Source organism: Anabrus simplex, chromosome 1 (assembly GCF_040414725.1).
Source record: "Anabrus simplex isolate iqAnaSimp1 chromosome 1, ASM4041472v1, whole genome shotgun sequence".
NCBI lineage: Eukaryota > Metazoa > Arthropoda > Insecta > Orthoptera > Tettigoniidae > Anabrus > Anabrus simplex.
The window spans coordinates 27,377,401-27,391,048 of NC_090265.1; the positions used below are offsets into that span (position 1 = coordinate 27,377,401).

Consider the following 13,648-nt stretch of genomic DNA (forward strand, 5'->3'; position numbering starts at 1 on the left):
CAAGCTTGCATGTCCAGTGTGGAGACTGAAATACTATAGATAAAATACACTGCCCAATATTGCAATAACCTCCAAAAATTTTCAGAACATTAACAATAACAGCCAGGTCAGCCAGAATGAAGAGGTTTTGGGAAAGGAAGAAGATGATGCAAGCTAAATCTTCAGTTAATTCTTTGTTATGCTTAAAATAAATACAAAATTTTTGATATTTCACCTTCTCAATACTAAAATATCATTTTATGTTTTTACAAAAACATTACAATGACGTTAAAAGGTACTAGTTTCGGTCCACTGTGGACCATCATCAGCCTAGCCAAATTACAACAGTAAAAGACATAGTGATAAAAATAGTATGGAGAAATGAGAGAGGATCTAGAAGGATGGGATGGTGGTGGAATGACAGATAAAAGTGAAAAAAACGTATTTGCGAATAATGATAAAAGTAACAGAAGTGTTCACAATGACAAGTAAAATCTTGTGAAGTCACGTAAAAACTCTTGATGAGATAGTCTTTGGTTGGCAGTTGCTCCTCTGTTGCACGATTGACATATATAACTACGTATATGCTTCTAGAAAGTTGTAGATGTAAGTTCCACTTCTGCGTAGAGGGAAGAATTGTCCGATGAGACTAGCACCAGATTAAAATTGACAAAGTTGAACCAGTTCTATGGTGGAATTAAAGGCTTTCTGGGTTGAGCAGAAGTAGTCTCAGTTCAATCGGGACCCCATCGGACAATTCTTCCCTCTCCGCAAAAGTGGAACTTACATCTACAACTTTCTAGAAGCATATACGTAGTTATATATGTCAATCGTGCAACAGAGGAGCAACTGCCAACCAAAGACTATCTCATCAAGAGTTTTTACGTGACTTCACAAGATTTTACTTGCCATTGTGAACACTTCTGTTACTTTTATCATTATTCGCAAATACGTTTTTTTCACTTTTATCTGTCATTCCACCACCATCCCATCCTTCTAGATCCTCTCTCATTTCTCCATACTATATTTATCACTATGTCTTTTACTGTTGTAATTTGGCTAGGCTGATGATGGTCCACAGTGGACCGAAACTAGTACCTTTTAACGTCATTGTAATGTTTTTGTAAAAACATAAAATGATATTTTAGTATTGAGAAGGTGGAATATTAAAAATTTTGTATTTATTTTAAGCATAGTCTCAACTCAATACGGAACCTAACAATGAAGTTTATTACTTTTAATAATTCTTTGTTAACGTAAATGTATTTGGATTTGATTTAAGTGCTCCAATGTGGGTGTAAAAAAACCGAAGCGACATGCATCTCGTCTCCAGGGATGTGCAAGAAAGTGTTGCAACTGACAACCTTCATGTGCTGTTTGCACAAAGCACTGTCATTAGCCTATCTCATGGGGATCTAGACACGAGCTACTATCAGTTGAAATTCATATTAAACTGTAAGAAATTCCCTGTGTGCAAATCCGAAGGTAAACAATTAGTGTATCATAAGGATAAGAATTAGAAATGTCCCTAAGCTAGCATCGTAAGAGCATGCTACAGCACTGCCCTTACTCAATTCCTTAGATGATGCTACCAGCTGGTGATAAAAATACCCAAGGTAGTCTTTCTTTAATGGTCTGTACAAATCCTGGCTTGTGACAAAACCTATTGTTCTAACACATCAGGGGTGTTTAGCATAGTTTCTCTCGTAGGGAGTGTGGTCTCATGCAGCAGAGCCACTGTCTCTTAGCACACCATTAGTCTAAATTGTTTAAGAGATTTTTATTGTTCCTCTCTTGGTGATTAAATCTGTGTTGAAGTTTGGGGTTGACACCATTTTGAAATAATTTCAGCCAATATCAATGTTCAGACAGTTACTTTGGAAAATGTTGCTCGCTTTGTGATATATATGCTAAACTAGTTAGGGTCGGTGGGTGGTTCTTCAGAAGTGGCAATGAACACTTGCAATTTTCCTACAAGTCATACAAAGAAAGATTTAAAGGATTCAACTTCCTATATTTTACTGTATTTTTGAAGCTCATGCTGAAACTTTACCTTTAATTTGCGTACCATAAATTTATCCCGCAGTACATCGTACCACGTACACATCCTGAGAATACACAGCAGTTTGTAAGTATGGCACGAGGAACAAATATTTGAAATCATTTAAAAATTAGTTATGATGAAATGTGCAATCTTACCAGTGAAGCAGATGCAAGCTCATTTTAAAACTCTATTTTTTTCTATATCTCTGAATCGGTTTTCATAATATCTGGATTACAACAACTTTAAAGATTCAGATATTATAGCATCATTCAAATAATAAATTTGGGCCACGTATAGGAAAACACAAAAAGTAAAATGTGACGTGCTTATGTGGCAGCTAGCATTCCACTCACCATTCCTAGTTTTCTTTTTGTCATCATCACATTCTAGGAAGGTAACTAACAGAACTACTGCAGTGTTCTCCCCAGAAATTTTCATCAGCCAGGAGGCAGAAATGAGTAACCAGGCGGTGAATACCCCGTAAGAAATGAATACTACAAAATTTCAATCTATTCCCCTTAGGGCATTAACAGTAGTATCAGATAGGTTAGTGTTATCACTAGGGCCCGGATGTTTATGACCTAAAAGTGTATTAAAATATGACAATAAATATGACTTAAAAAATTTTTGGTCACATTTTCAAAATCTTGCTGCTGTTGAATTAATATTATATTGAAAATATACTCTTAAAATCTAGAACATTCAATATAATGAATGAGTAACAATATTAATTTTATTCCATTTTGAATTTATTTAATTACTCAATCCTGAGGTAACTCTCAACTCTGCACAGCATGAAATAAATGTCACATTTTGAAGGACGATCAGAAAGAATTACAATAGCAAATTAGAAAAATGTTCAAGTTTTCAAATAGGAACGATCTTCTATTTGCACGCAACATTGAACTTGTAATGGGAAAAAGATCGCTCAACATCGCAGAATGTTATTGGGCCATATCTGAAATAGGTCAGATCATTAGAGTTCAATTAAGTTTCTCAATGCTAATACCTTGCCAAATTTAAAACAATTTTGTACTGAATGATATTAAGTAGTCATGTCTACGAGTGGTTATCCTGTTCATATATTTAAGTTTGTTTGAAGACTAATATTAAAATTGATAACTATTTGAAACACATTAAAAGTTTACAATACATGGTAAAACACATTGCTATGTACATATGTACTATCACCTTTCAAGTTTTACAAATAAAACAAAATTTTGGATCAATTCGTCAGATAAAAAATAATATGCTTGAATACAGCTGTATAAGCTCTTGTAATGTTGTGTTAGGCTTTATACCTTGTCAAGTGAAGAAACATGTGTCGGAAGTTAGATTGACATATACATAATGAAATGTAACTTAAAAACTGTGTTGATTGACATTAAATATGAACCATGTAAAACACATTAATTGCACACAAGGCAAAAGTACATTCCAAGATGCAAACGTCTATTGATGAATTAAATGAAAAGTATAAACATTCATAAAGGTATGTGTTGAGCTCATACAGGGCACTTGTTTCATTGCATATACATGCTAAGTTCATATGGGGCACTTTGAATCATTACATAATGTTTATAAAAAGTCCAACCACTGTGTAGCTTGCATATTTCTAATATAGTTAAAGTGTTCAGGTTTGAAGATGAGTGTGTGCTGCTGGAGTTGTTAATCTTGAAACCGTTAAGGCAGGATACTGTACACTGGTGTGTAAAAAACAGTTGTTGAAGGTGGCTCTTTTCCAGTCTATGACAAGTCTTGGCCAAGCAGCCAAGCTGTACACTTCCCAACCACTCAACAGCAATAGTTATCAGGTGTCATAGACCAGAAAAGAGCTACCTACAGCAACTGTTTTTTACACACCAGTGTATCCTGCCTTAACGGTTTCAAGATTAACAACTCCAGCAGCACACACTCATCTTCAAACCTGAACACTTTAACTATATTAGAAATATGCAAGCTACACAGTGGTTGGACTTTATATAAACATTATGTAATGATTCAAAGTGCCCCATATGAACTTAGCATGTATATGCAATGAAACAAGTGCCCTGTATGAGCTCAACACATACCTTTATGAATGTTTATACTTTTCATTTAATTCATCAATAGACGTTTGCATCTTGGAATGTACTTTTGTCTTATGTGCAATTAATGTGTTTTACATGGTTCATATTTAATGTCAACACAGTTTTTAAGTTACGTTTCATTATGTATATGTCAATCTAACTTCCGACACAGGTTTCTTCACTTGACAAGGTATAAAGCCTAACACAACATTACAAGAGCTTATACAGCTGTATTCAAGCATATTATTTTTTATCTGACGAATTGATCCACAAACTTGTTTTATTTGTAAAGCTTGAAAGGTGATAGTACAAATGTACATAGCAATGTGTTTTACCATGTATTGTAAACTTTTAATGTGTTTCAAATAGTTATCAATTTTAATATTAGTCTTCAAACAAACTTAAATATATGAACAGGATAACCACTCGTAGACATGACTACTTAATATCATTCAATACAAAATTGTTTTAAATTTGGCAAGGTATTAGCATTGAGAATGTGTAGTCTAATGTAAATGTATGACAGCTGAAGATGACTTTGTGAGGAGTCGAAACCAGTTCTGTTTTTGAGAAAAAACTTAATAAATTAAGTATTGATCAGGTGGATCTCTCTCTCTTTCTATGATAGGCCTATATGTTAGATATCAATACGGAACATAATGAAATGAATTAATCAAGGTCTTACGGCGACGATGGGACAGGAAAGGCCTAGGAGTTGGAAGGAAGTGGCCGTGGCCTTAATTAAGGTACAGCCCCAGCATTTGCCTGGTGTGAAAACGGAAAACCACGGAAAACCATCGTCAGGGCTGCCGACAGTGGGATTCAAACCTACTATCTCCCGGGTGCAAGCTCACAGCCGCGCGCTCCTAACCGCACGGCCAACTCGCCCGGTAAAAGATAATTGTAAGAAATTACAGACAACATGGTCGTGGAATGACATTAGTAAACGAATAAGTTTGAGTAGCGCCTTTAAAAGTAGGAAAGATCACAATATGAAGGTAAAGTTGGAATTCAAGAGGACAAAATTGGGGCAAATATTCATTTATAGGAAGGGGAGTTAGGGACTGGAATAACTTACCAAGGGAGATGTTCAATAGATTTCCAATTTCTTTGAAATCATTTAAGAAAAGGCTAGGAAAGCAACAGATAGGGAATCTGCCACCTGGGCGACTGCCCTAAATGCAGATCAGTATCGATTGTCTTTGAGACTACTAAAAGCAGGTATGTGAAATGGATTAAAAAGATAAAAATATGACAAAATCACAAAAACATAAAAGCAGCTAAAATATGACTTTATATGACTTGTGAAAATTGCATAACTTTAGTTGCCGTAGATAAAACTGTGCTTAACTTTTATTTTCCATGGAAATAATATAAAGAAATAAAATATGACATGTCATAAACATCCGGGCCCTAGTTATCACGAATAGAACATAACAGATCATTTTGAACTTCTAGTATTCTGTTACCATTGACGATTTCACGGCCAATACTTATATAGGCTTTCTGGGCTTATGCTGTGTCAAGAAAATAAGGTGAAATTTTTTAAGTTTCGGATTTGTAACGTTGGGTAGAATCAAGTGCTCGCTTGTGATACCATGCTGATAGAGTCACCACTTGCGCACAACACTACGCGATAATCAAGCTAAACATTTCAACTCTGATGCAACAGATGCAATTATGCTGACAGTAATTAAGATTTATCCTTTAAATTAATAGTTTGACAGTATTTACATTTTAATCTGGAGCACCAAATCTGAAATATGTATTAATATTATGTAACTAACACATATGTAAGTTATGTTAGCCGGGCGGTCTGTAAAAACGCCCACTGAAATGGTCATAGGGAGAACATTGTACTGTAAACTATTGCTCACACTCGCAGTACTAAAAACGAACACGTTCAGCGTACAACAGCTAGTACCAAGTTTGCTACTCAGGAATTAACCAAGGCAAGGTGTAATGCACATGTGCATCAGCCACCTATTCTTCCCACCACAACTGTCCTAAGCAACCTCCAGACCTAATTCCCCTTATTAGCAATCTCAACTTCCGACTGACAGATAAGTAAATGAAGTGTCTACTGCTTTTCATATTATTAACATTTAAAACAGGCCTACTTCCCACAATGAACATCTGTCACATTACAGAGAAAGGAATATATAAAATAATTTTGTGGAAGAGATTACAGTAACACAATACACAAGAAGTCAACTTCAACTTCTTTATAAGGAAATGCACTGGAAAAACTTAGTTGCTACACACTTATTTCACTTTCTGAATATTCGCGACTGCAACAAGACTTCAACATCATGAGATGGACAACAGGCACTGGTATGATGGTAAACGTAGTGAAAATACAGGCTGTGAGTTTTACAAAACAGGAAAAGTCCTTGCAGTCTTAATTACTGTGTTGAGGTGAAAGTACCTCATAGGGATCACTGTAAGTATCTTGGTGTTAATATAAGAAAAGATATTCATTGGAGTAATCACATAAATGGGATTGTAAATAATGGGTACAGATCTCTGAACATGGTTATGAGGGTATTTAGAGGTTGTAATAAGGATGTAAAGGAGAGGGCATAAGTCTCTGGTAAGACCCCAACTAGAGTATGGTTCCAGTGTATGGGACCCTCACCAGGATTAGGGCTGCTTGAATAGTGAACTGGAAAAAATTCAAAGAAAAGCAGCTCACTTTGTTTTGGATGATTTCCAACAAAAGAGTAACATTATGAAAATGTTGCAAAGGCGAGGAAAAATTGGGGCAAATATTTGTTTATAGGAAGAGTTAGGAACTGGAAAAATTTACATACGCAGATGTTCGATAAATTTCCAAATTCTTTGAAATCATCTATAAACAAAGGCTAGGTAAACAAATTATAGGCAATCTATCACCCAGACGACTGCCCTAAATGCAGATCAATGGTGACTGATTGATTCAACCTTATGGATTCTGTACCGTAGTTATCGCAGACATGTATCTCAAGACTGACAGGTAAGTAAATGAACGGTGTCCACTGCTTTTCAGATTATCAACATTTATAATACTTCCCACAATGAACATCTTTATCACATTACAGAAAAAAGGAATGTAAGAAAACATTTTGTGGAACAGATTACAGAAACAGTACACAACAAGTCAACCACCTAAAGGTGGAAATGCACCAGGAACATTTCACATTTGATAAGTACTGGTACATGAAGAAAACTTGGTTGTTACACATTCACTTCCCTTTCTGAATCTTTGCATCGGTCCATAAAATATCGCATTGCAGATCAATCAAAGTCACATTCATGCAGATCCCACAAACTCTTCATAGTCACCAAAGGGAAATAATATCATTTCACATCAAATAACTTAAAACATGCCTAGAAACTTGGGCGAGAGTGATATGTACATATTTTTCCACATTTCATCTGTACAAATTACATTTACAAATACTGTGCATATAGATCATTATAATTACAAAACAAAACCACCACAATACTGTGAATAAAAGTTAATTCTAAATCCTAAGGAAACATTACAAAATGTACACTATTCTCATACCATCTACACCCCAATCTACCTTACCAAATAACAGACTTGTTACTCAGAGGCACTAATTGTGATAGTTTTGCCTTTCGGATCATCAAATCGATCCATAGTTTTAATATCTAAAATCATTGTAAGACCCCATATCATAATTAAAGCCAAAATGGCTGTAACAAACAGACCTGACCAAATTGCAATTGAGAAAAACCATACACAGTCATACGCATCTCCAAACTTCATATCCTGAACATTTGGTTGAATCTGTACATTTGTTAAATTAAAAGTAATTGAACCATTCTTGAATACAATTTCTGAACCACAATGATAAGAGAAACCTACAGGAGCATATATATCCGATGAAGTTCTCAATAAAGTCATATTTCCATCCTCCTCGTACTCAACTTCCTCAAGATTCCAGTAATTTTGACCTGACACTGGAAATCTTAGCCTGACAGTTCCTTTACGAGTAGAATTTACAGTAAACATAACAACCAAACGCTGATAACCCATTCGATCATCTCTGGTAATGTCATTACCAGTGATATTAAATGCTTGTGATGGATCTGATGTCATAGTATTAACACGAGGGGGAACAGGTGAATATAGAAAAATTTTGTTATCCTTATCACGCCAGAATGTTGCATTGTTTCCTTCCTGAGTGTCATCAACAGCTAAAAGACTGCGTACACGACGAACTGAAGGTTCTTCATTAGGTTCTATTCGGGAAGAATGACGAGCTGTATACACTGCTATCAAGTTTCCATATTTTGACAGGAGATCCTGATAAATGGTTGATATTGTGCGATCATGTCGCCTCAAGAAATCGGGCCTGTTTTCTTCTTCTTCAGCATCTCCAAGTCTAACCAACAAAACCATTCCACGCTCATTCACCCGATGACTGTCTAGATCATCAGTAGATTGATATACATGCCATGGGTATCCAAGTGCCTTTAAACCTTTCAGAGGGGCGTGTACCGAAGGAAGAAAGTCCACTTTTGCAGCCTGGGCTGTCAGATTCTCCAGTTGAGGAAATGTGCTATGCTCTTCAACGTCCTCCCAACCAAAGTCTTCAACGCTCAAGTTATCTTCAAGAAATACAGTGATAACTGGCTTCGACTTCGACTCACGAGCAGCAATCATTCTTTGTAGGTGATCTGTAAACTCATCAGGACTCAGTTGCGAAAACGGAGAAAGATTAGGCACCTTGTGTGAACCATCACCTACAATATCCCAAATTAAAACTGGAACTTGTTCGGTTCCACAAACACTTATTATTAACACGAGAAACTTCAGAACGAAAAACACTCGACAACTGCACACCACCGCCATTCTGAATAGATCATATGACTGGAGACCAGAAAACCATGACCTAAATCAAGCAGAACGTCATGGAGTTTCATACTCTCTCGACAGGAAGCAAAGAGGTTAAGAGAATTACAGTGAACGATACTTATCGATTTAATTATTGTAATATCTTGTTTAATTATTGTTTGCTTCATTTTTTAATAACAAGAAATAAATGCGCACTATTTTTGCAAGAGATAAGGCACATTTCAACTCATACAGTACTCTATTATGGATTTACCATGATCTGTACTGTACATTTACTGTAGTAACTTGGTAACGTTCACAGTACCAGTCCGTTGCCTACGTTATCGTGGTTATAGCAAGACCGATCATCAGACCGAATATAACAAAAAACATGGCGGCCGAAGTAGCTGGATTGCTGGTATTGGCTAACACGATAATATCAAGTACATATTATAATAAACGGCGGTAAATTAACATGATAATGTAACATCATAGGGAAAATCACTTTTACACGCATGAAAACGCTTCGTAAACAAGAATCACGTATATTCCACTAGAAAAGAGACCAACAAGCTGGTTATTTAGAAATTTTAATTCGTCAAATAACGTTTTTTCTTAGATTGCACTTCGCTGGTTAGTTGAAAATACATGATAAAACTGTTAAAATTACACTTCTAACATCATTTTGAATGATTCCAAATAAATTAAGGTACAAAATTCCTCGATTTATTCGCTGTCATGAGAACTGTGAAACACAATTTGTTGCCTTAGTTTTGAAGTGGTGGACAATATCTTAAATTCAGCGCCCAACGAATAGGAAATACACCCGAAATAATAATGTTATTGGCTTTACGTCCTACTAACTACATTTGTTACAGTTTTCGAAGACGTCGAAGTGCCGAAACTTAGTCCTGCAGTAGGCTAGTTCTTTTACATGTCACTATATCTACCGACACGATGCTGACGTATTTGAGCACCTTCAAATAGCACCGGACTGAGCCAGGATCGAAACTGCCAACTTGGCGTCAGAAGGCCAGCGCCTTAACCGTCTGAGTCACTCAGCCCAAGTACACCCGAAATGATTGTTAATCCAACGAACGGCCCTGTTAATGCTAACATAATGTTGACATATGGCATAACAGCACTTCACACAATGATAGTAACTTTAGTAATGAAACGTTCAGACACTAAAGATATAATAGGATTTTACCCATTAAAGAACATGGGTGCAAAACTGTATTGACTAAACATTGATATTTAACCACATGCACGAGCTTCAGTTCGGCGCAGTCTGCTTGATAACAGATAACCACAACAGAAGGTGTTGTTAGGGTAAAATCTTACGTTACAAATCCAACTAATCCCTCTAAGTCACTATTTCTTCTGTGCAACAGTATACAGATTGCCCCAACTGTCACACTTATAAGTTGTTATACTCCAAGATCCAGCCAAATATTTCCGCAGGCAAAGCACGGATTATTGTAAAATACACTTGCACCGGCATCTAAATCACTCGACAATTTGAAGCACACAGACACTGACGGAGTAACACAATATCAATTATATTATATCTAAATTAATATTTTTTGAGGAACACGAACAGTTTGGAAGTAAAGAAATGGCTACCCTAACCTCAGACTTATTCTCAAAATGATGTATGCACGCAACAGTTTTGTCATGGACTTCAAAATAATCACGATGTATATTCCTAATCCATTTCTCTCTTAATGTTCTATTCCGTAGGAAACTTAAGAACAGTTGTATGAGAGGCATTACCATAGTTAGACTAAAACCTGGTCCAGCTAGTGCACTCATGTTCTTTAATGATTGAAAACACGATCAAAACAAGCATATTCTCATATTACTGCGTACAATTACAGATCGTATGTGTCCACTGACTCATATAAATATTCTCGCACACTTATATTCTACAAAGAAGCTAACATTTATCGTCAACTTTCATAAAATTACACAGACTACATACGACAACAACAAACCAAAACAAACCTAGATCTCCAACAATTCCGGCTACTCGGTTCGCCATCTTTGAACGATCGAGAGTAGCATTAAGGTGGAGTCGGTCTTGGTTATAGGTCTACCGTAACGAATAGACTCCATCTCTAAAAGTGGTGAGGGGAGTAAAGAATACAGGGAGCTGCCCGCTACACTACTCTCTGTGGCTATCGCTTGAAGCCAACGGCCACGCCCCTCATGATTACCAAAACATGGCCATTCTTACGTTGTGGATATATACAAACTAAGATATTTTCTCGGGAGTAGGGACATTTCGAATCGTTCAATTAAGTACAATCGTTTTTAAAATAACACGGTGATTAACTGTAACAAAATTTTCTGGCAAACAGACCTACTAATGCTTTCGTACTGAGGTCTAAGGAAGCGTTTCTCACGACCCACAGCCTTAAATCCACTTTCTCGCTAGTTGACTATCGGTACTAAATAATAAACCGAGTATCTAAAAAACAGGAGATGCAAATCTTCACCAGATATCTGTAAAGATAAGGAGTAGACTATTAATAAGGGCTTACCGCAATCTGAATGCTTTACGGGAATGCGCAATAAATCACCAAACTGGGCATAGCACATTGCTTACTAAATATTTTGGTGTGGTGGTGGTGATTATTGTTTTAATAGGACGTACAAACACCAAGTAAATCATCTTCTGACACAAGTGGAAACAATGCAGGACTCAGCTAAGGGCCTCTTGGACGCCAAACCATACTCCGAAGCTAAGAGCCCCTTAAGCCCCCTTTTAAACACGTGGTAGTAAATGAAATGGCGTATGGCTTTTAGTGCTAGGAGTGTCCGAGGACATGTTCGACTCGCCGGGTGCAGGTCTTTTGATTTGACTCCCGTAGGCGACCTACGCGTCATGATGAGGATGAAATGATGATGAAGACGGCACGTACATCCAGCCCCCGTGCCAGAGAAATTAACCAATGATGGTTAAAATTCCCGACCCTGCCGGGAATCGAACCGGGGACCCTTGTGACCAAAGGCCAGGAAGCTAACCATTTAGCCATGGAGCCGGACACACGTGGTGGTGATTATTACTTTAAGAGGGACCGTCCCCTATTAACACTAATCAGAGAGTAATGAAGATATCGGCCAAAAAAGACAAGGGCCATGAAGGGCGAGAAAATTAAAGACTCCCTAACCCTCGAATACTCTTATAGTCTCGGGGTCGGAAAAAACAAGAGTTGACCATCGGAGGTCGGACATGAGATTAAAATTAGCCTGGCACAAGTAAGTGGAAGCAATGCAAGGGCTCAGCTAAGGGCCCCGTGGTTACCAATCCATGCTCACAAATTGAGAGCTCCTGGGGCCCCTTTCAGTCGCCTTTTACGAAGGCAGGGGATACCGTGCGTGTTGTTCTACTACCCCCAATTCCACAGGTACTTTTAAGAACAGGCAGGAGATACCGTGGGCCTTATTCTATCCACACCTATAGGGGGATATATATTTTAGAAGTGGTTGTAGTAATTATTATTTTAAGAGGAAGTACAACTGGGCAACCCTCCTGTATTAAAACTAATTAGGAGGAAAATGGAGGGGATCCGACCCTTCGAAAAATGAAGGTATCGGCCAAAGGAAGACAAGGACCACGAAGGGCGTGAAAATGACAAAAACTTTCTAGGCCTCGAGTGCTCTAATTCCGTTGGGAATGCTTCGAAAGTAGTAAGTACTGCATTCTCCTTCAAAACAAATTTCTTCATGGACCGATCAAACAATTCCGGTTTGAAATATGCTGAACATATTCTGGTGAGGGGAGAAGGTATCCAATTTTCCCTTCTAATGGTCTTAATCCACTCTGTTCTCCTTTCTTCGTGGACAGGAAGCATCAGGAAAAATTGACGATAAACAACAAGTCAAACCTAAAAATTCTTACGAAAAGTGGACGGTGCTTCTGAGACTCCGAAATACTAGCGCATTAACAATGGAGGTAATATAATATGCTGTACTACATATTACAAGCCATACTTAGAATCTGACCTGTGAAATGTTATTCCAGGAATACTTTTGGATTTCCGATTCGTGCAACCGTATGCACAACACGATCTTGTAAGAGCTAAGGCCTAAATTATCAACTAAATATTAGTATCTTTTTTACGTTTTAGCGTGTCGTACAGTGTTTGCACCTGAAAATTCTCGCAATTACAATTTGCATTCACCGTATTTACTTCAATGAGTTGTGACAGAGTTGATTATTAAAAAATAGCACGAGTTCTCGCGCCTATTTACGACCACGCCCCCTATGTAGACCACTGTAAAGGCATCTTCCTGTATTCTTTACTTCCTGGTCCAAGGCTTGGATGTTCTATGCCAACTGCAGCGCCGCAGTCGCTACCAGTCAAAACTAGGGGCGTTATGCATAGCAAATACAGTAGAGGCAATACGCGACAATCAGCGAGATATCAATCAATCAATACTGATCTGCATTTAGGGCAGTCGCCCAGGTGGCAGATTCCCTATCTGTTGCTTTCCTAGCCTTTTCCGAAATGATTTCAAAGAGATTGGAAATTTATTGAACATTTCCCTTGGTATGTTATTCCAATCCCTAATTCCCCTTCCTATAAATGAATATTTGCCCCAGTTTGTCCTCTTGAATTCCAACTTTATCTTCATATTGTGATCTTTCCTACTTTTATAAACGCCATTTAAACTTATTCGTCTAGTAATGTCATTCCACGC

At 37.3% G+C, this 13,648-nt stretch overlaps 1 protein-coding gene across 1 annotated transcript; it reads right to left on the bottom strand.

The window, feature by feature from the left end:
- Nucleotides 1-7,113: 7,113 nt before the first annotated feature.
- VhaAC45 (Vacuolar H[+] ATPase AC45 accessory subunit) lies at nucleotides 7,114-8,986 on the bottom strand. Its single transcript, XM_067155916.2, has one exon. It carries the CDS (start codon nucleotides 8,954-8,956, stop codon nucleotides 7,682-7,684), a length of 1,275 nt encoding a protein of 424 aa, XP_067012017.2. The 5' UTR covers nucleotides 8,957-8,986; the 3' UTR covers nucleotides 7,114-7,681.
- Between the last annotated feature and the right edge of the window lie 4,662 nt (nucleotides 8,987-13,648).

What these genes read in the sequence shown, in the direction of transcription:
- VhaAC45 (XM_067155916.2), bottom strand. Translation starts at nt 8,956, where the DNA reads ATGGCGGTGGTGTGCAGTTGTCGAGTGTTTTTCGTTCTGAAGTTTCTC.